At 41.0% G+C, this 19,947-nt stretch overlaps 1 protein-coding gene across 1 annotated transcript; it reads right to left on the bottom strand.

Moving 5' to 3' along the window:
* Positions 1-1,941: 1,941 nt before the first annotated feature.
* LOC311138681 (membrane metallo-endopeptidase-like 1) lies at positions 1,942-19,736 on the bottom strand (the record flags this gene model as incomplete). Its single annotated transcript, XM_084173469.1, has 23 exons — positions 1,942-2,041; positions 2,135-2,211; positions 9,207-9,302; positions 9,446-9,511; positions 9,640-9,773; positions 9,919-10,038; positions 12,438-12,496; positions 12,619-12,722; positions 12,863-12,946; positions 13,975-14,073; positions 14,238-14,366; positions 14,677-14,770; positions 15,389-15,525; positions 16,101-16,190; positions 16,480-16,614; positions 16,716-16,781; positions 16,897-17,015; positions 17,853-17,948; positions 18,116-18,196; positions 18,305-18,466; positions 18,628-18,687; positions 18,998-19,042; positions 19,580-19,736. 23 exons carry the CDS (start codon positions 19,734-19,736, stop codon positions 1,942-1,944), a joined length of 2,310 nt encoding a protein of 769 aa, XP_084029595.1.
* Between the last annotated feature and the right edge of the window lie 211 nt (positions 19,737-19,947).

Raw genomic sequence — 19,947 nt, 5'->3', positions numbered from 1 at the left:
ATTTCTTGCACACCCAATATGGAAAGGGGTATCCAGATGCAAAAGTAACAGATGTATTTGTCTCTGTAGATGTTTTTTGTTTTTTTTATAATGGAGGAAGTAGAAATGGAAAAAAGGGACAAGATTCACAAAACACCACTGTTTAGGGCCCCATGTGTATGTAGAGGTTTCCTTCCTCTACACAGAGAATGTCTTGTTTTACAGGTGGGACGCCATGCAGCTGAGACATGACTACACATTCCTCATTAAGTCACTAGCTAGTCCAAACCCATGACTGTATTACGGGATGTTGGGAACAGTTTTCTGTTCCGGTTTTTTTTCTATGCAGAAAACATAAAGCATTGTATACTCTTAAAGACTTCTCTGTGCACCTTTTTGAAAAGCACCCCTCTAAATGTTCCTTTCTGACCATATCCTCATAAGGCCCAATGCTTAGAACATAGTCTGAGATAAGGAACACTGGTTGATCAAATGTTTATCTCTGAAATGTAACACAACACATACAGTAATTAAAATCACTTACAGTTTCAGGACTTACAGTTGTGACCGAGTATTGAGTATCTATCATAAATAAGATACTGATCACTCCGTGGCAGATCATCATCACTATAACTCAAACAAAACAGTGCTAGTCTAGCAAGTCTTTTAAGCTACTTTCCAAGCAATTATATCTTTGTAGATTTCACATTTATGTATGTTATAGCAAAAACATTTTAAGCCATCTTTTTTAGATTTTCAAAATGTTCATATAAGATTAAAGCTGCAAAGGTTTAACAGTCTGATGTCTTCAGGTAAATTGTTTAATTTCAAAGAGTGACTTAGCCAAGCCAGCTCTAGTTCACCGCTGCTTACATTTTCTCACAGAGCCTTTATTCATTTCGTAGTCACACTGTAATGACAGACTTCCCACTGGGAACAGACATCAATTCAACGTCTATTCTACGTTGGTTCCACGTAATTTCATCGTGGAAACAATGTTGATTCATATCAGACAGGATCGCACGAGGCAACACGGTGCCAAAAGATACTCGGTGCACATAGATTTAAGCCACTAAATATGTGGGCTTCAAAGCGCTGTGGATTTGCCATCTGAATGACTTGACAAAAAGCACAAAGAGTTGTTTAGGAAATTCTTCAAAAAGTCAGTTAAAGCATTTAAAGCCAGCTCGGCTGAGACCTATTCTACAAGGTCTTAGGAATGTCCTACATTTGCCCGACTATGCATGTACCAACTGACCACCCACAGTGGTGCATAGGAGCTTCAGATGTATACATGTACACACTTAGAAAAACATGTTCTGGATAGAACCAATAAGGGTTCTATGCTTGCTTCATATATGGCAGACTTAAAGTTCTATATAGAACCGAAATGGGTTCCATATAGAACCCTATATGGATCCCAAAGGTTCTATATGGAACCAATTTTGGTTCAGTGAAGAAGAACCCCTGATGTTCTGATCAAAGAGCCCTACAAAAAGGGTTCTATATAGAACCTTTAGGGGTGCCATATATGAATCAAGCATATCCATATTTGTGGTTCTACCTAGAATCTTTTTTTCTGAGAGTGTATACAACAAAACCACAAGTAAAACTGTTCACCCACAGACAACATCTTTAAGCTGAGTAGCCATATAAGTACATACTCCTTGCAAGTGTTTTTCCTGTCTCATCTTAGTTTTAATCTGCTTCAAATGGTGATACTAGGATGTAGTTTGGTCAGTTATCCAGTCCATATATAAACTGTATTCTGTATTTACACACTGTTAAAACACTTGTGTAAATATCTATGTTTTCTTCTGCCATGTAAATCCATCAGACATACTCTAAGGCAGGATGCATATGTGGCATCAGTATAACACAAGGTGGTAGTAAATCATGTTCTTTTGTTCAGTTGCCCCAGTCAAGAAATAATTAACAATAGTAGAAGAAGACAGGAACTGGCTACCACACCCGACATTTTATCTCAGGGTTCATGGGAGTACCTGGTTTGCACTGGAATGCCTCTGAGAATGCTCCAAAATTCTGTAGGGAGCCAAGTACCCTGTGAGAGAAGATAGGTAAAGAGTGTTAACAGATTACTGACAGAAAATAGGTTGGAATCGCGAAACGCTACATTTTTACAGTTGGTCGTTACCTGTATTCCAGGGGACTGTGGGAGTCTGTCTTGATGGACTGGCTTGCATATTCAGGCCGATAGGCACCACACCATACCTGGAGGAGAAAGATGTATCACAAATTAATTAATTCAAGTTTGACACAGTAAAAGCAGAGACAGTATTACTGTGCCCATAACACATTTATTTTCTCAATTACACCTGTTCGTATTTTACAAGTGAGGATATTTTTGAGCTGAATATACAGTAAATGTAAACCATAAAATGATGAGGAACATGATATGCCAGAGGGAACACCTTAAGGGGTACCAAGTATTTTTTCCAAGGCGCTGTTCGACAGCCCAACTGAATAATCCCAGCAGGGATTGTGTTTGGCTTTGACCTGGTTTTGGATGAAGACTGTCAAACACTAGTCTGGCTTTGCTCTGGCCTTGTTTTCCCTGGCACAGTACCACAGTGGTCTTTATTTTGGCAAAATATTCAGTGGTCTCTAGACCAGCATTTCTCAGCAGTGGAGGAAGGATGGTAATATACACTACATGGCCAAAAGTATGTGGACAGCTCTTCAAATTAGTGGATTCGGCTATTTCAGCCACACCCGTTGCTGACAGGTGTATAAAATCGAGCACACAGCCATGCAATCTCCATAGACAAACATTGGCAGTAGAATGGCCTTACTGAAGAGCTCAGTGACTTTCAACGTGGCACCGTCATAGGATGCCACTTTTTCAACAAGTCAGTTTGTCAAATTTCTGCCCTGCTAGAGCTGCCCCGGTCAACTGTAAGTGCTGCTATTGTGAAGTAGAAATTGCTAGAAGCAACAACGGCTCAGTCGCAAAGTGATAGGCCACACAACCTCACAGAACGGGACCACTGAAAATCTTCTGTCTTCGGTTGCAACACTCACTACCGAGTTCCAAACTGCCTCTGGAAGCAACGTCAGCACAATAACTGTTCGTCGGGAGCTTCATGAAATGGGTTTCCATGGCAGAGCAGCCGCACACAAGCCTAAGATCACCATGCCAATGCCAAGCGTCGGCTGGAGTGGTGTAAAGCTCGCCGCCATTGGACTCTGGAGCAGTGGAAACGTGGTCTCTAGAGTGATGAATCACGCTTCACCATCTGGCAGTCCGACGGACAAATCTGGGTTTGGCGGATGCCAAGAGAACGCTAACTGCCCCAATGCATAGCGCCAACTGTAAAGTTTGGTGGAGGAGGAATAATGGTCTGGTGCTGTTTTCATGGTTTGGGCTAGGCCGCTTAGTTCCAGTGAAGGGAAATTTTATTATTTTTATTTTGTATTATTATTATTATTATAAAAAATTTTAGGGGGTAGATCAGCTTTAGTATTGCAGATAGATTGTAACTTCCATCAATGTAATTGTCTGCATCACTTCCAATCCCCCATATGTTTTTTTTCTCGCAAATATATGTATATATAGATATATATATATACACATACAAACATACATACATACATACATACATACATACACACACACACACATACATAAATATCCTTTTTAAAAATATATTTCCCTTGAATACTTTCCAACCCCACCAACCCTTCCCTAATTGGAGTAAACTAGTGAACAACAACAACGCTTAGGCCTCTACTTCCAGCTTATACATACTATATACATTTTATGGACACAATCAATTTTACAATAATTCTATTTTGTTTGTTTTTACTCCTGAACTTCCTCTACCCTCAACCTCTCCGATCATTTTAATGATGTCCATCCGGTTTGCTTCTATATGCCATATCTTTCAAACTGTGCTCTTTCACAAAAGCTCTCAACCTATAACCTATATACTTATTATGGACACAGTATGCTTACATTATTAGTTATCTTGTTGTTATTAGTTGTTGTTAGTTGTTATTAGTCCCATCCTTCAACTCCATTCAACACCACCCATCCATATTGGATTTCTATTTGCCATATATTTTTCAACTGTACTGTGATGTTTTACAAAAGTTCTGAACCTTTCTATTCTCATTGTTTCTACCTGTGTCCAAAAACAAGCTACAAATGGACAGTACCAAAACAAATTATCGAATGATTCTGTCTCTTCGCAGCAAAATCTGCACAGCTGGGAAGATTGTATCCCCCATATAAATAACATTCTGTTGGGAGCAAGAATTTTATATAATAATTTAAATAGAAAAATTCTAAGTTTTGAATCCGGCGGCGTTTTGCGTATCAGTTCATAAACACTATGCCATGGGATTGGTATGTGAAATATCTCTTCCCAACTATTTTGCAATCTATATGGGACGGCTGTCAATCCTTTGGTCCTTAAATTATACTGGTATACTTTTTTATTTATCACAGTTTTCTTTAACCAATTATGTTCTTTAATGCAAGGCCGACAGACAAGTTCCTTACTTTTTCCCCCTTCCACTTTCCTCTTCCATTTTTGTGGTAATGCTGCAATTATTTGGTTGTAATTTTGGGTAGAGCAGACATTTCCATATGTTTTTGTTAGCTGCATGTGCGACATAACTCCACCAGTCCTACCGATGATATCATTTACGAAGATTATACCTTTTTTAAACATTTTTTCAAAAGAAAAGGTTTTTTATCAATTAGTATAAGTGAATTGAACCACAATAGTTGTTGCATTATTTGTTCTGTCGTTTCTGGAGGATTAAATTGAAATTGCAACCAACTTTCTATGGCTTGTTTTAGAAATAGTGATATTTGGGAGATGATTTCCTTTTCAAATAACTGAAAGTGAGAGTTTGTAATCTGAATAAAGGGAAAAAGGCCATTCTTGAACATTGGGTGAGACAATCTTACTAATTTGCTAGAGAACCAGTTCGGATTTAAGTATAACTTTTGTATGACTGAAGTGATAGTGATAGGTCTAATGCTTTAATATTTAATAATTTCTGTCCTCCGAATTCATATTCATTATATAAATAGGCCGGTTTAATTTAGTCTGATATAATTTTTTTCTCATATAATTGAAAAAACTGTTCACTAGGCGTAGGCAAGACCATAAGCAAATAGGTAAACTGGGATGATACAAAAAATTGACAGGTATTTACCTTTCCATGGTAGCAAGATCTTATCTATTTTTGCTAACTTTTATTAAAATGTATTGGAGTGAGATCATTTATTTCATTTGGGATATGTATTCCGAGTATATCCACATCACCATCAGACCATTTTATTGGTAAACTACATGGTAATGTAAACATTTTATTTTTTAGTGATCCAATACATAATATAGTACATTTATCATAATTTGGTTGTAATCCAGAGAGGTTAGAAAATGTATCTAGATCCTCTATGAGGCTGTGGCGGGATTCAAGTTGTGGATTTAAAAGAAAGCATGAATCATCAGCGTACAATGACACCTTTGTTTTTAAGCCCTGGATTTCTAATCCCTTGATATTATTGTTAGATCTGGTTTGAATAGCTAACATCTCGATGGCCATAATAGATAGATATGCCGATAGTGGACAACCTTGTTTCACTCCTCTTGACAGTTTAAAACTCAGAGAAATAGCCATTATTTACTATTTTACACCTAGGGTTACTATACATGATTTTAACCCATTTTATAAGAGATTCTCCAAAATTGAAATGCTCCAGGCATTTATATATAAACCCCAGTCGTACTTTATCAAATGCCTTTTCGAAGTCTGCTATGAATACCAGGCCTGGTTTCCCAGATTGTTCATAGTGTTCTATTGTTTTCAGTACTTGCCTTATATTATCTCCAATCTATCTTCCATGTAAAAAACCTGTCTGATTAGAATGAATAATGTCCGACAATACCTTTTTAATTCTATGCGCTATACATTTTGCTAGAATTTTTGCATCACAACACTGAAGTGTAAGGGGCCTCCAATTTTTTTAATGGACTGGATCTTTATATTTTCCACTTGTATCCTGTTTCAGTAATAATGAAATCAGACCTTCTTGAGTGTCTGATAATCTACCATTTACATAGGAGTGGTTAAAACATGCTAATAACGGTCCTCTGAGTATATAAAAAAAGGTTTGATATACCTCGACTGGTATGCCATCCAACCCTGGAGTTTTCCCGGACTTAAAGTCTTTAATTGCATCCAGAAGTTCCTCCTCTGTAATTTCGCCTTCACATGAGTCTTTCTGTATGGCTGTTAATTTTACATTATCAATAGAAAAAACATCTCTACAATTAGCTTCAGTTAGAGGAGATGGAGGCGACTGAAACGAAAACATATACTTAAAGTACTTTCAAAATATATTTAGGTGAATCATGGGTGACTTCGTCATTTGTAACCAGTTTCAGTAAATTCTTTTTGGTAGCATTCCTATATTGAAGTTTAAAAAAGAATTTGGTGCATTTTCCCCCATATTCCATCCAGTTTGCTTTATTTTTATGATATATTACACTTGACCTTTCTTGAATAAGTTTCTCAATTTCTTTTTGTTTTTCCTCTAATTTATTCTGAGCCTCTATGTTACAGTTTTTATTGCTATCTATCTCTTCTGTTAGACCTTCTATTTCCTTTGTTAGTATGGACTCTTTTGACCTAAATTGCTTTTGTTTTCGAGATGAGTACTGAATTGCATGGCCTCTAAAGGCACATTTAAAGGTGTCCCATACAATAAGGGGATTTGCTGAAGTCTGAATTTTACATACGCCTTAGCCAAATACATTTAAACTCAGTTTTTCACAATTTCTGACATTTAATCCTAGTAAAAATTCCCTGTCTTAGGTCAGTTAGGATCACCATTTTATTTTAAGAATGTGAAATGTCAGAATAATAGTAGAGAGAATGATTTATTTCAGCTTTTATTTCTTTCATCACATTCCCAGTGGGTCAGAAGTTTACATACACTCAATTAGTATTTGGTAGCATTGCCTTTAAATCGTTTAACTTGGGTCAAACGTTTCGGGAGCCTTCCACAAGCTTCCCACAATAAGTTGGGTGAATTTAGGCCCATTCCTCCTGACAGAGCTGGTGTAACTGAGTCAGGTTTGTAGGCCTCCTCGCTCGCACACGCTTTTTCAGTTCTGCCCACAAATGTTCTGTAGGATTGAGGTCAGGGCTTTGTGATGGCCACTCCAATACCTTCACTTTGTTGTCCTTAAGCCATTTTGCCACAACTTTGGAAGTATGCTTGGGGTCATTGTCCATTTGGAAGACCCATTTGCGACCAAGCTTTAACTTCCTGACTGATGTCTTGAGATGTTGCTTCAATATATCCACATAATTTTCCTTCCTCATGATGCCATCTATTTTGTGAAGTGCACCAGTCCCTCCTGCAGCAAAGCACCCCCACAGCATGATGCTGCCACCCCCGTGCTTCACGGTTGGGATGGTGTTCTTCGGCTTGCAAGCACCCCCTTTTTCCTCCAAACATAACGATGGTCATTATGGCCAAACAGTTCTATTTTTGTTTCATCAGACCAGAGGACATTTCTCCAAAACGTACGATCTTTGTCCCCATGTGCAGTTGCAAACCGTAGGCAGGCATTTTTATGGCGGTTTTGGAGCAGTGGCTTCTTCCTTGCTAAGCGGCCTTTCAGGTTATGTCGATATAGGACTAGTTTTTCTTTGGATATAGATAGTTTTGTACCTGTATCCTCCAGCATCTTCACAAGGTCCTTTGCTGTTGTTCTGGGATTGATTTGCACTATTCACATCAAAGTATGTTCATCTCCAGGAGACCTTCCTGAGCGGTATGACGGCTGTGTGGTCCCATGGTGTTTACATTTGCATACTATTGTTTGTACAGATGAACGTGGTACCTTCAGGCGTTTGGAAATTGTTCCCAAGGATGAACCAGACTTGTGGAGGTCTACAGTTTTTTTTCTGAGGTCTTGGCTGATTTCTTTTGATTTTCCCATGATGTCAAGCAAAGAGGCACTGAGTTTGAAGGTAGGCTTTGAAATACATCCACAGGTACACCTCCAATTGACTCAAATGATGTCAATTAGCCTATCAGAAGCTTCTAAAGCCATGACATAATTTTCTGGAATTTTCCAAGCTGTTTAAAGGCACTGTCAACTTAGTGTATGTAAACTTCTGACCCACTGGCATTGTGATACAGTGAATTATAAGTGAAATAATCTGTCTGTAAACAATTATTACTTATGTCATGCACAAAGTAGATGTCCTAACCGACTTGCCAAACTATAGTTTGTTAACAAGAAATGTGTGGAGTGGTTGAAAAACGAGTTTTAATGACTCCAACCTAAGTGTATGTAAACTTCCGACTCCAACTGTATGTTGTGTCTGAAAAAATAAGTTATAAATTCCTCTGTCCTAGTTAAAAACAAGTTATCATCCAATAGGCTTTGATAAAATTTCCAATATCCTCGCCCACGTGGAAATTCAGTAAGAGTAATGAAGGGAAATCTTAACGCTACAGTATACAATGACATTCTAGACTATTCTGTGCTTCCAACTTTGTGTCAACAGTTTGGGAAGGCCCATTCCTGTTTCAGCATGACAATGCCCCTTTGCACAAAGCGAGGTCCATACAGAAATGTTTTGTCGAGATTGGTGTGGAAGAACTTGACTGGCCTGCACAAAGCCCTGACCTCAACCCCATCGAACACCTTAGGGATGAATTGGATCGCCGACTGCGAGCCAGGCCTGATCGCCCAACATCAGTGCCCGACCCCACTAATGCTCTTGTGGCTGAATGGAAGTCCCCACAGCAATGTTCCAACATCTACTGGAAAGCCTTCCCAGAAGAGTGGAGGCTGTTATAGCAGCAAAGGGGGGACCAACTCCATATTAATGCCCATGAGTTTAGAATGAGATGTTCGACGAGCAGCTGTCCACATCCTTTTGGTCATGTAGTGTAGCTTTTAGGTGGTCTACTCTAGACAACTCAATTTATTAAAGGTATACTTCGGGATTTTGGCATTGAGGCCCTTTATCTACTTCCCCAGAGTCATGAACAAGTGGATACCATTTTTATGCTAGTAGATACCCACAGACCCCCTGTCATTGTGCTAACGCTAGTTAGCATTGGTTCGCGAAACTACCTCTAACTTCCATCTTACTGGACACAGATACATAAAAATGGTATCCACAAATTAATCTGACTCTGGGATAAAGTGGAGCTTACTCACTTGGGCAAAGTTAAGAAAGAAAAGTTGCTTGTGGTCCATGTCCAGACCAGGTAAACGATGCTCTTCACCTTCTCTCTCCATCCACTTCATGTAGGCCTGACCACAAACACACAAAAAAAACATACAAATGTCAAATATAATTAGATACAATTTAGTCAGAGATCCATTTTTGTTAGAAAGTGGTTCATTGTGTTTTCATTGTGCCGTGGTGGTTGAATGGGTTTGTGAGGGTGTCACACCTTATAGGCTTGCCGAACTCCTCCGTTGTCGGCGATGTTCTCCCCCAAAGTGCTAATTCCACTGACCTGGGGTCACACAGAGACAGTCATTAGCACACTCACATTCAGAGGTTCTCAACCCAAAAAAATATGAGTCATTACACCCAAATAAATGTTAGATTTTTCCCATTCTTCTGCTACACTGGGAAACTCACATTTTGTCCACCTGCAAGTTTCCAGTTGAAGTTGCCATATTGTTGCACCATGCACTGCGACTGGTCCTTAAAGTGCTCAGCAGAATAATTACTCCACCAATTAAGCATGTTACCATCCTTATCAAAATTACGACCTGTTTTTAAAGATAAAACGTGGAATTAATTGTGATGCATTCTCATTTACATTTGACCATGAATTAATACTCTATACTAAACATGATTGTGCAACACATTGGACACAAACATGGACAGTGACTATAAATATGAGTATTGCCTCACCATTGTCATCAAACCCATGGGTGATCTCATGTCCAATGACCATCCCTATTCCTCCAAAGTTCAGGGCCTGGAGCTGCTGCTTACTGAAGAAAGGAGGCTGCAGGATACCAGCAGGGAATACTAGGAGAAAGGACATTGAGAAACGGACAGAGAACAGATCAGGCCAAATGAACAAAGAGAGTCTATAATCTTGCAACCTTGGGAGCAAGCGAATGAAACAGAATTTCAGCTTCATATCTGACTAATCATCCCTGCACATTACCAGTCCATGTGTTAGCGGCATTGTCTGAGTGGCATTCATTGTGGCTGGCGCCCCAACCCCATCTCTTTTAGCCACAAAGCTTGTGTGCAATGGAGCCTGAAACTAGTTCCATTCTATCAACAGCGGAAAGCATTACCGGCAGTCATTATTCTCAATGACGTTAAAGTGGCAGTGAGGCAGAACACCGGGGCACGCGGCAGAGCGGGCTCATACATACAGAGAAGGCTCAAACATACAGAGAAGGCTCAAACATACAGAGAAGGCTCATACATACAGAGAAGGCTCAAACATACAGAGAAGGCTCAAACATACAGAGAAGGCTCAAACATACAGAGAAGGCTCAAACATACAGAAAAGGCTCAAACATACAGAGAAGGCTCAAACATACAGAGAAGGCTCAAACATACAGAAAAGGCTCAAACATACAGAAAAGGCTCAAACATACAGAGAAGGCTCAAACATACAGAGAAGGCTCAAACATACAGAGAAGGCTCAAACATACAGAGAAGGCTCAAACATACAGAGAAGGCTCATACATACAGAGAAGGCTCATACATACAGAGAAGGCTCATACATACAGAGAAGGCTCAAACATACAGAGAAGGCTCAAACATACAGAGAAGGCTCAAACATACAGAGAAGGCTCAAACATACAGAGAAGGCTCAAACATACAGAGAAGGCTCAAACATACAGAGAAGGCTCATACATACAGAGAAGGCTCATACATACAGAGAAGGCTCAAACATACAGTAAAGGCTCATACATACAGAGAAGGCTCATACATACAGAAAAGGCTCAAACATACAGAAAAGGCTCAAACATACAGAGAAGGCTCATACATACAGAGAAGGCTCAAACATACAGAAAAGGCTAAAACATACAGAAAAGGCTAAAACACACAGAAAAGGCTCAAACATACAGAAAAGGCTCAAACATACAGAAAAGGCTCAAACATACAGAAAAGGCTAAAAACATACAGAAAAGGCTAAAACATACAGAGAAGGCTAAAACATACAGAAAAGGCTAAAACATACAGAAAAGGCTAAAACATACAGAAAAGGCTAAAACATACTGGCTCATAAGACTTCTAAAGTCTTGTGTTGTATTTTTGCACTGTTTCTATGCACACTCACAGGACTCTACACACTCACTCACACTGATACTCCAATGCACACATAAAATGCACACACATTTATACTGACTCTACACACACACAATCATAATTTACGATGCTGCTACTCTGTTTCTCATATCCTGATGCTGAGTCACCATACATATCTAACCCTACCACTCCAGTATCCCTGCACATTGTAATTATGGTATTGGAACGGGATATAGCTTCTTACTTTCTCGTGTTGTTCTTATTTCTTATTTGTATTTCTTGTGTGTTTTTGTTCTACCTTATGTTATTTATTAGTGCTACATTGATATTGATTACTGCATTGTTGGGTTTGGAGCGTGCAAGAAATACATTTCACTGTACTTCTGCTGTGACATTACAACTTGAAACTACATACACAGCACAGCACTCATATCAGAGCCAAACCATAATAGTCACCAGGTTGTCTGTCTGTCAGCTTTCAATATGACTACAAATAGACCCAGAGGAATGGCTTGAAGAGTTGTGTAATATTTTGCTTTGGTTTAGGGAAAGGAATTCATGTCAATGTAATGTTTAATGTTCTTAATGTTACGCAATATTATTACAGCCAAATGCAAACGAGTCCCTATTCAAAATACATTCATTTTATTTTCTCCAGTTAGCTGCAAGATGTGTAACAGGTGTGAAATGGCTGGTCAAAAGAGGGGTGAGTGTAACCGGTGTGAAATAACTAGCTAGTTAGCGGTGCGCGCTAGTAGCGTTTCAATCGGTGATGTCACTCGCTCTGAGACCTTGAGGTAGTTGTTTCCCTTGCTCGGCTTTTATGGAGCGAAGGATAACGATGCTTCGAGGGTGACTGTTGTCGATGTGTGCAGAGGGTTCCTGGTTCAAGCCCAGGTAGGGGCGGGGAGAGGGATGGAAGGAACACTGTTACAGATGCATGCATTCACACCATTTCTTAAATCAGGAGTTGACTATTATTCAATCATTCAAGAACTTGTAAGAAATCCTTTGCTAGTATAGAAACAAATACTGTAGACGTCAAAATTATTGTTCCTAATAAGGGATTTCCTCAAGCCAGGATTGGCCGACGATAACTAACTTCAGATGGGTGACGAAAGGTGCAGCCAGTGTGTTGGCTGTTGTCATATTACCTATCTGGTTTCTGTTTGGTGAGTAGAAAGCATTGACCACAGCAGCACCAATGATCCACCTAGAAAAAAACACTAGAATATAGATCTCACCATTTAAGAGGGAATGTCGAATGTGTACTCACATGTGTAAATGTGTTTATGTTCACGTGTGTCTATGTGAGGCTAAATGGATGCATCTTACATGTCCGGGTCGACCGGCTCTCTCAGCTTCTTCAAACTCTTGTGTGCTTCAGCCTGCAGGTTCTCAAGGATGTTCTCAAAGTAGTTCTCCTCACTGAAGTTCAGCTGCAGACAGAGACCAGGCAAAGATAATCAGGAACAATCTAAACAACAATTTGTACATCCATTTCGCTTTGAAAAGGAGGATTTATCATAGTCCTTTGAGCCCAAAGGGGCTAATGTGTGGACAGGTCTCACAGACATACATGGGCATACTCCTGGTCAAGCTTCAGATTGCTCTCTTCCAGAATGTGGTCAGGATAGCCAATATGCTCCTTGATGGCCATGGCCTGTAACATAGAGCAGTAGAACAGTCAGCTGGTAAGTTCTTTCGTTTACATATTATAGTATCTAAACAGTTTATGATTTTGCTGACGTTTGCAAATGGTGTAATAGATGAACTTTACTCTGCTTTGCTGAAACATCTGGAAAGCATTACTACATAGGCTTCTTGGAATAGAGGACATTTGGAGATATGGGGAGGTTAGGGATTGGTCTATCAAAAACCACCCATCTTATGTTACATAGGATATAAATACCATGTTTTGAACAAAGGACGGAGAGAATAACATATTAGAGATTGGGTCAGTTGTTCTCCAGATTTCTGCAGGAGTCTGTAAATTGATACTGTAATCTTTGATGTAATAAACCATTATAATCAAGGACAGTGTCAGCGGATTTCTTGTCATCACAGCATATCAGCATCGTTGTCTCGACACTACAATATTCAAAACACTGATGATGTACAGGTAACTGCCAAAAACACTGGAGTAAATGAGGGATACAAAGTATATTGAAAGCAGGTGCTTCCACACAGGTGTGGTTCCTGAGTAAATTAAGCAATTAACATCCCATCATGCTTAGGTTCATGTATAAAAATGCTGGGCAGGCCATTATTTTGGCTACCATGGCTATGGGATAACATCCCATGGCTATGGGATAACATCCCATCCACAAGGCACGAGTGGTCACTGAATGGTTTGATGAGCATGAAAACAATGTAAACCATATGCCATGGCTGTCTCAGTCACCAGATCTCAACCCAATTGAACACTTTTGGGAGATTCTGGAGCGGCGCCTGAGACAGCGTTTTCCACGACCATCAACAAAACACAAAATGATGGAATTGCTCGTGGAAGAATGGTGTCGCATCACTCCAATAGAGTTCCAGACACTTGTAGAATCTATGCCAAGGTGCATTGAAGATGTTCTTGCTCGTGGTGGCCCAACACCCTATTAAGACACTTTATGAATTTGTTTCCATTATTTTGGCAGCTAGCTGTACATGGTATGTTTGTTTGCAATGCTATTTTTGTACCTTCTCTCTTGCCTTTTCCTTAGACTGGTCATCCATCCAGCTCAACTCCTCTAGCGTCTCCACGTACGCTTCCTGGATCTTACTGATGAGGTCACTCACCTGTCCACACAAAAATATAATATATTAATTTACAGGGAAAGCAAACACACACACACACGCACACACACACAAAGTGCAGACTAAACTGCTGTAGTGACAGTGATTATAGAAGCCGGAGCAGAATTTCCTGTTTTGTCTGCATCCTGTCTACAGGAGTGACTCACCATGCGTTTACTCTCGCCAGCAAAGGTCTCTCGCACATACAGAGCCCCCACTGCGTTGTCCATGCTGCCCTGAACGTAACGCACACAGTCCCTCCACCGCGCCTCCTCCACGGTCGTCCCATACAGGGCCTGACCACACGCACACACACAGACAGACTGTCAAATCTGCCACACGTTTATACATGAATTAGTTTTTCAATGTGTCTGTTTCTAAGGGCTCATTCAATCTGTACCATTGAAGTGTTACAGATTGTGCAATATACATTTTAAGGTAATTTCCGATTGAGCCAACATGTGCAGCGTTTACGGTGAATGCAGTCTTCGCTAACGCAGGAACATTGCCTTTAAATTTAAATCACAATGTAATGCTGAACTTCCACGATACGGATTGAATAGAGCCCTAAGCGTGCTCCTAGATGTGCTCATATCTCTGGCTCACCTTTCTATAGTGTGCCCTGGCATCTTTGAAGCGGCGACTCAGGCTGCTGACTCTCTCCATGACGACCTGCCAGGTGAGGTAGTTCTGCATGGTTCTGGAGGAGGAGAACATGGATATATTCACCCAATAATGTCACTCAATCACTCAAGCAATGGATCTACTGTACGTGACACACATAGAGCTAGATGATGTAACCACAAATCTACACTTAGAAAAAAGTGTTCCAAAAGTGTCCTTCGGCTGTCCCCATTGAAGAACCCTTTTTGGTTCCAGGTAGAACTCTTTTGGTTTCTATTTAGAACCCTCTGAGGAAAGAGTTTTACTTGAAACCAAAAAGGGTTCTTCAATGGGTTCTCCTATGGGGACAACCGAAGAACCCTTTTATTTTAGGTTCTAGATAGCACCTTTTTTCTAACAGTGTACCGTCCTGCATGACTCGCATGATAAATCACAGTAGATAAAATATTGATAGAAGCACATTTTAACTATGGTGTACATCAAAGCTGCCCAACCCTCTTCCTGGAGATATACCGTCCTGTGGGTTTTCAGTCCAACCCTAATTTAACACACCTGATTCTACTTATTAGCTACTCAACAAGACCTTAACTAGCTGAATCATTTATGCTAAATTAGGGTTGGACTGAAAACCTACAGGACAGTAGATCTCCAGGAAGAGGGTTGGGCAGCTCTGATGTACATCATCAGCTCTGACCTGATAGTGTGTTTGGAGAGCACTTTGTTCATCTTCTCCAGGTAAGGGGCGCTGTAGACCACCACCTCCTCCTCCAGCTGTACCTTCACAGCCACACTGGACAACACACCACGCACAAACCTTGTCCAGTTAAAACCCTGTAAGATATAGCAGTGTTTTTGTTAGTATTTTTGTCTGAGGCTTGTTCTGCAATCTACAAGTACATATTGTAGCGACCTTAACCCAACACCTAGCGACCTCATCAAGAGGTTCTGATCTCTTGGCATAATGGCTAAGGTGTTGGGTTGACAGTCGATGGACCCAGGTTTGAGTCCTAGTCGAGGCAACCCCCCAAATTTGCTACATTGGTGTCAGAAGTGGGATGGTGCCCGTGAGGCCATGCGAGAGGCGTGTACATGTGAGGGACTTGGTATAGAGAAGTGTGGGAACACGCTCTCTCGACGGAAGGGGGTAATCTAACAACCTTAATGTATGCACTGGATAAGAGCGTCTGCTAAATGACTAAAATGTAAACCAACACCTAGCAAGATCATCAAGGGGTTCGAACCTTTTAGTGTAATGGTTAAGGTGTTGGCTGGACCTGGGTTTGAGTCCCAGTCGGGGCTACACCCACAAATTTGATACAATATATATAGTATATGGCTTTGACAATGCCAATAGACTTCAGTCTCAAGTCTTATCCACTTGAAATCACTAGAGTGAAAGCACTTACATTGAGATTAAAGGACTCCTGCAGCTCAGTCAGGGTCATCTTTTTGTAGAGAATCGTGACATCCTGACGCTCCTCTGCGGGGGATGTGGCCTATGACACGACAACACAGAAAGCATAGGCCTACAGTAATGTCTGATGTATTGAAATTTAAGGTGACAAACACTGTATTTAGCCATAATATTGATCTATTCACGTTTTTAACATGTGGATGACATGTAGTACAGTATAGTTGAATTCATCCGTCTCTATTAGGTGTTTCTTGTTGAAGACTAATTCATTGAATAAGAGGGGGTAAATCCACCTCATATGTGTTCCTGTCATAGTCTCTTTTTAACTTCTGTCACAGTTCCGGTTCTTGTTGTGGCAGGCTGGCACTCACATTGGCGATATCTGTTTCCAGCTCCAGCACCTGCACCATCTCCTCCACCACACGATCATCTTCCTGGGTCAAGTTCCTGTCTTCGCGGGCAATCCTCACCATGGAAACCATGAACTGCAGGTAGGCCTCTCGCACCTAAAGAGCCACATAAACACATACATGCAAAGATGACCTTGTCTTTTCCAGTGCAATGACATTAACAGAACATTAATACACAATACTGTTTATGAAAGTACCCTTTTGTAGTTTCCATCATTGAAGTAATACTCCCTGGATGGCATTCCTAGTCCTGGCTGGTCAATCTGTAAAATAAAAACAGACTTTTATTATCACCCAATTAGAATGGGGGAAGATTTAATTTAAAAAATCACAGGCACTGTACTTTTGGAACATTGTGTATTCAAACACTGTCCTTACATAGATGATGTGGCGCCGGGAGTCGCGGTCATCAGTCCATACATACATGTCCAGCAGGACCTTCTTGTGGTAACGAGAGGTGAGGGTGGCTAGAGTGTCCTCCAGGCTCCAGGCCTCCTCTGGTATAATACAATTAAACAATTAAACATACATACATTAAATCTAACATTAAACATCTGGCTTGCAGAGAGTAGACTGACTACCTCTCACACAGCCAAGTATAGATGGCCACTGCCGCACAATTTACAGAGCAGTCATAAATCTGTCTGTGAAGATGCACCAAATGCACTTACGAGTGGTTAATTCTGTTTGAGCCACTGTCCTTGATTACATTTAATTACACTGGCGGCAGTCAGGTTTGGTGCAGTGAAGAGCGGTCTATTTTAAGAATCAGTCACAACACCTGACTGCCCTTCAGTAGAGCCAGGGGGGCACGCCTGGATGAGCATGTCACATGTCACTCACAATCATATCACTCATCATTTCAGTTGGTGGACGTGTTTAACAATACTTGTGGGGACCAGAAGTCCCCACAACAATAGTAAACAAACAAACATTTGACCAACTTGGGACTTTTTGTTAGTCGCCACAAGGTCAAATGCTATTTCTAGGGGGTTTAGGGTTAAGGTTAGAATTAGTGTTAGGGTTAGAATTAGGTTTAGGAGCTAGTTTTAGTTTTAGGTATAGGGTTAGGATCTAGAAGTTAAGTTTAGGGTTAGGGTTAAGGTTAGGTTTTGGGGTTAAGGTTAGGGTTAAGGTGAAGGTTACGGTTAGGGTTAGGGTTAGGATTAGGGTTAGGTTTTGGGTAAAGGTAAGGGTTAGAATTAGGGTTAGGTGTAGGTGTAGGGTTAGGGGTTAGGGAAATTGGGATTTTGAATGGGACTGAATTGTGTGTCCACCACAAGGTTAGTTATACAAGACTGTGTGTGTGTGTGTGTGTGTGTGTGTATCAGTACCTGTAGTGATGTTCCAGTCCTCCGAGGCAGCAGGCCAGTCTCCTATGCTGTCGATGAGAAGCATGAGCGGCTGGGAGTCGCGCTGCTCTATCAGAGCTACAGAAGACAACACAGAGACAACACAACACCATTAGCAACACACTGTCAGTCAATCTTACATAGAGTACTGTCAATGAACGTTACAGAGTATGCAGCTGATTCCGAGACCAAACATCTGTGTAATAGTGTTAGCTTGGAGTTTGGATGAGAAGAACCCGACTCACTCTCATTCATGCAGGAGCTGTAGAGAGTTTTGGCCTTCTTGAAGGCGTCACGGTCCTGATCACTCTCAGTCTCAAAAACTCCTGTGAGGAGACGACCAACAGAAACATAAAGATTTACCTCATTCTGTCAATTGATTTGATCTAACACAGCAAGTAGATTTGATCCTTGGAAACATCTCGCTGACTGACCTTTGAGCACGATCTCCAGCCTGTCTCTGAGGATGTCGAAGACGCTGTGCCGGGAGCTGGTCTCTGGGATGACATGACGCTCCAGCCAGCCCCCACAAGCATATTGGTAGAAGTTCTGACACGGCGCCACCGTCGCATCCATGTTCTGCAAGAGACGAGCGGCTGTGGGGGGTACAGTCAGCAGAGGAGGGAGAGGGGAGAATGTGGATAACATAGAAGGAAATGGAATATTATGATGATATGTTGTTATGTTGATATAAAATTGAGTGATGAGTTTTGTTTTTGGAGGACGGACAACCCCATACGCAGGCGGAACTGCTCACCTGCAGTGACGCACTCAGGAGTTGTGCAAACATTGCTGGGGCCAGAATGATACTGCTGCCCTGAAAACATCAAAGTGTTAAATAAAAAATGACTATTGTCATTCCAGGAAAAGAGTAGGAATTTATTAACAGCAGCATCAAGGGATTTTAGATTTCTCTGGCAAATCATTACTTGATACTGTCTGTCTGTTTGGTCTCTGAAATGGCTGTGTCAGCAATGACTCTGTTCTCTCACTTTTGTCCCGACACTGCTGATGAGGCAGCAGAGGGAATTCAAATGGGATCATCCTCTGTCCAGTTTACATCGTACCGTATCCTATAACATGGATATAAACACATACAGTATTTCAACTCAAGCGTCAAGACTCACCCTCAGTGACTGAGCTCCTTGACACCCCAGGTCTATTGGACCGCTCTGCATTGGAGAGAAAAGAGAGGCTTGTTCAGAGCAGTTACTGTACCCAGTACACACAGGAGGCTGGTGGCACCTTAATTGGGGAGGACGGGCTCGTGGTAATGGCTGGAGCGGAATCAGTGGAATGGTATCAAATACATCAAACACATGGTTTCCATGTATTCGATGCCATTCCATTTGCTCCGTTCCAGCCATTATTATGAGCCGTCCTACCCTCAGCAGCCTCCACTGCTAGTACAGTAGGCTAGAATGCTTTGCCTAATTTGATTCTGAAAATTGGTTGCCTATTTATGCTTCAATAGATTTCACAAAACACTCTGGAATAGTTGTCAAATGATGCTAATAAAGTTTTCTGTTTCTCTCTTATTTTAATAGCCTACTGCTTGGCTGTGCTTTCAAACAATACTATTCATAACATAAACACCTGATAAATATCACACATGTTATGGTATTTCTGAAGTCATTTCCAGTGAGGTGAGTGTAATTAGTGCAGGTCAAATTCTATTTTTACTTCTATTGTCGTTGGGTTGAGCCTACCTCTCAGAGCCGATGTGTAGAGGACTATCAGTCCAGCTAGGGCACAGCTGACCAGCAACAACAGCACGGACAGCCCAATCTCCGCAACAGTCCAACGACGCTTCCCTGGTTTGGTAGATTTTTCCATGATATCCATTTGGCTTTCGGATTTGCCCATTCTTACCTCTCCGGGCTCTCTGGAAAAGTAGTGTGGAGAGTGACAGGAACGGGGTACAGCCAGAGAGCGTGCAGTGCGTCCCTGTGTGTGAGTGGGCTGTGCAAACTGATGCAGTGCAACGCCAGTCGCTCAAATGACCGCGAGTGAGTGAGATAGAAAACATAGTTCAACTTATCTCTTCTCCATATGAAAGTGCCTCCTTTCTATGCTA

The sequence above is a fragment of the Coregonus lavaretus genome (assembly GCF_964263955.1).
Source record: "Coregonus lavaretus genome assembly, chromosome: 12".
Lineage (NCBI taxonomy): Eukaryota > Metazoa > Chordata > Actinopteri > Salmoniformes > Salmonidae > Coregonus > Coregonus lavaretus.
This window is presented reverse-complemented; position numbering and strand designations above follow the sequence as displayed.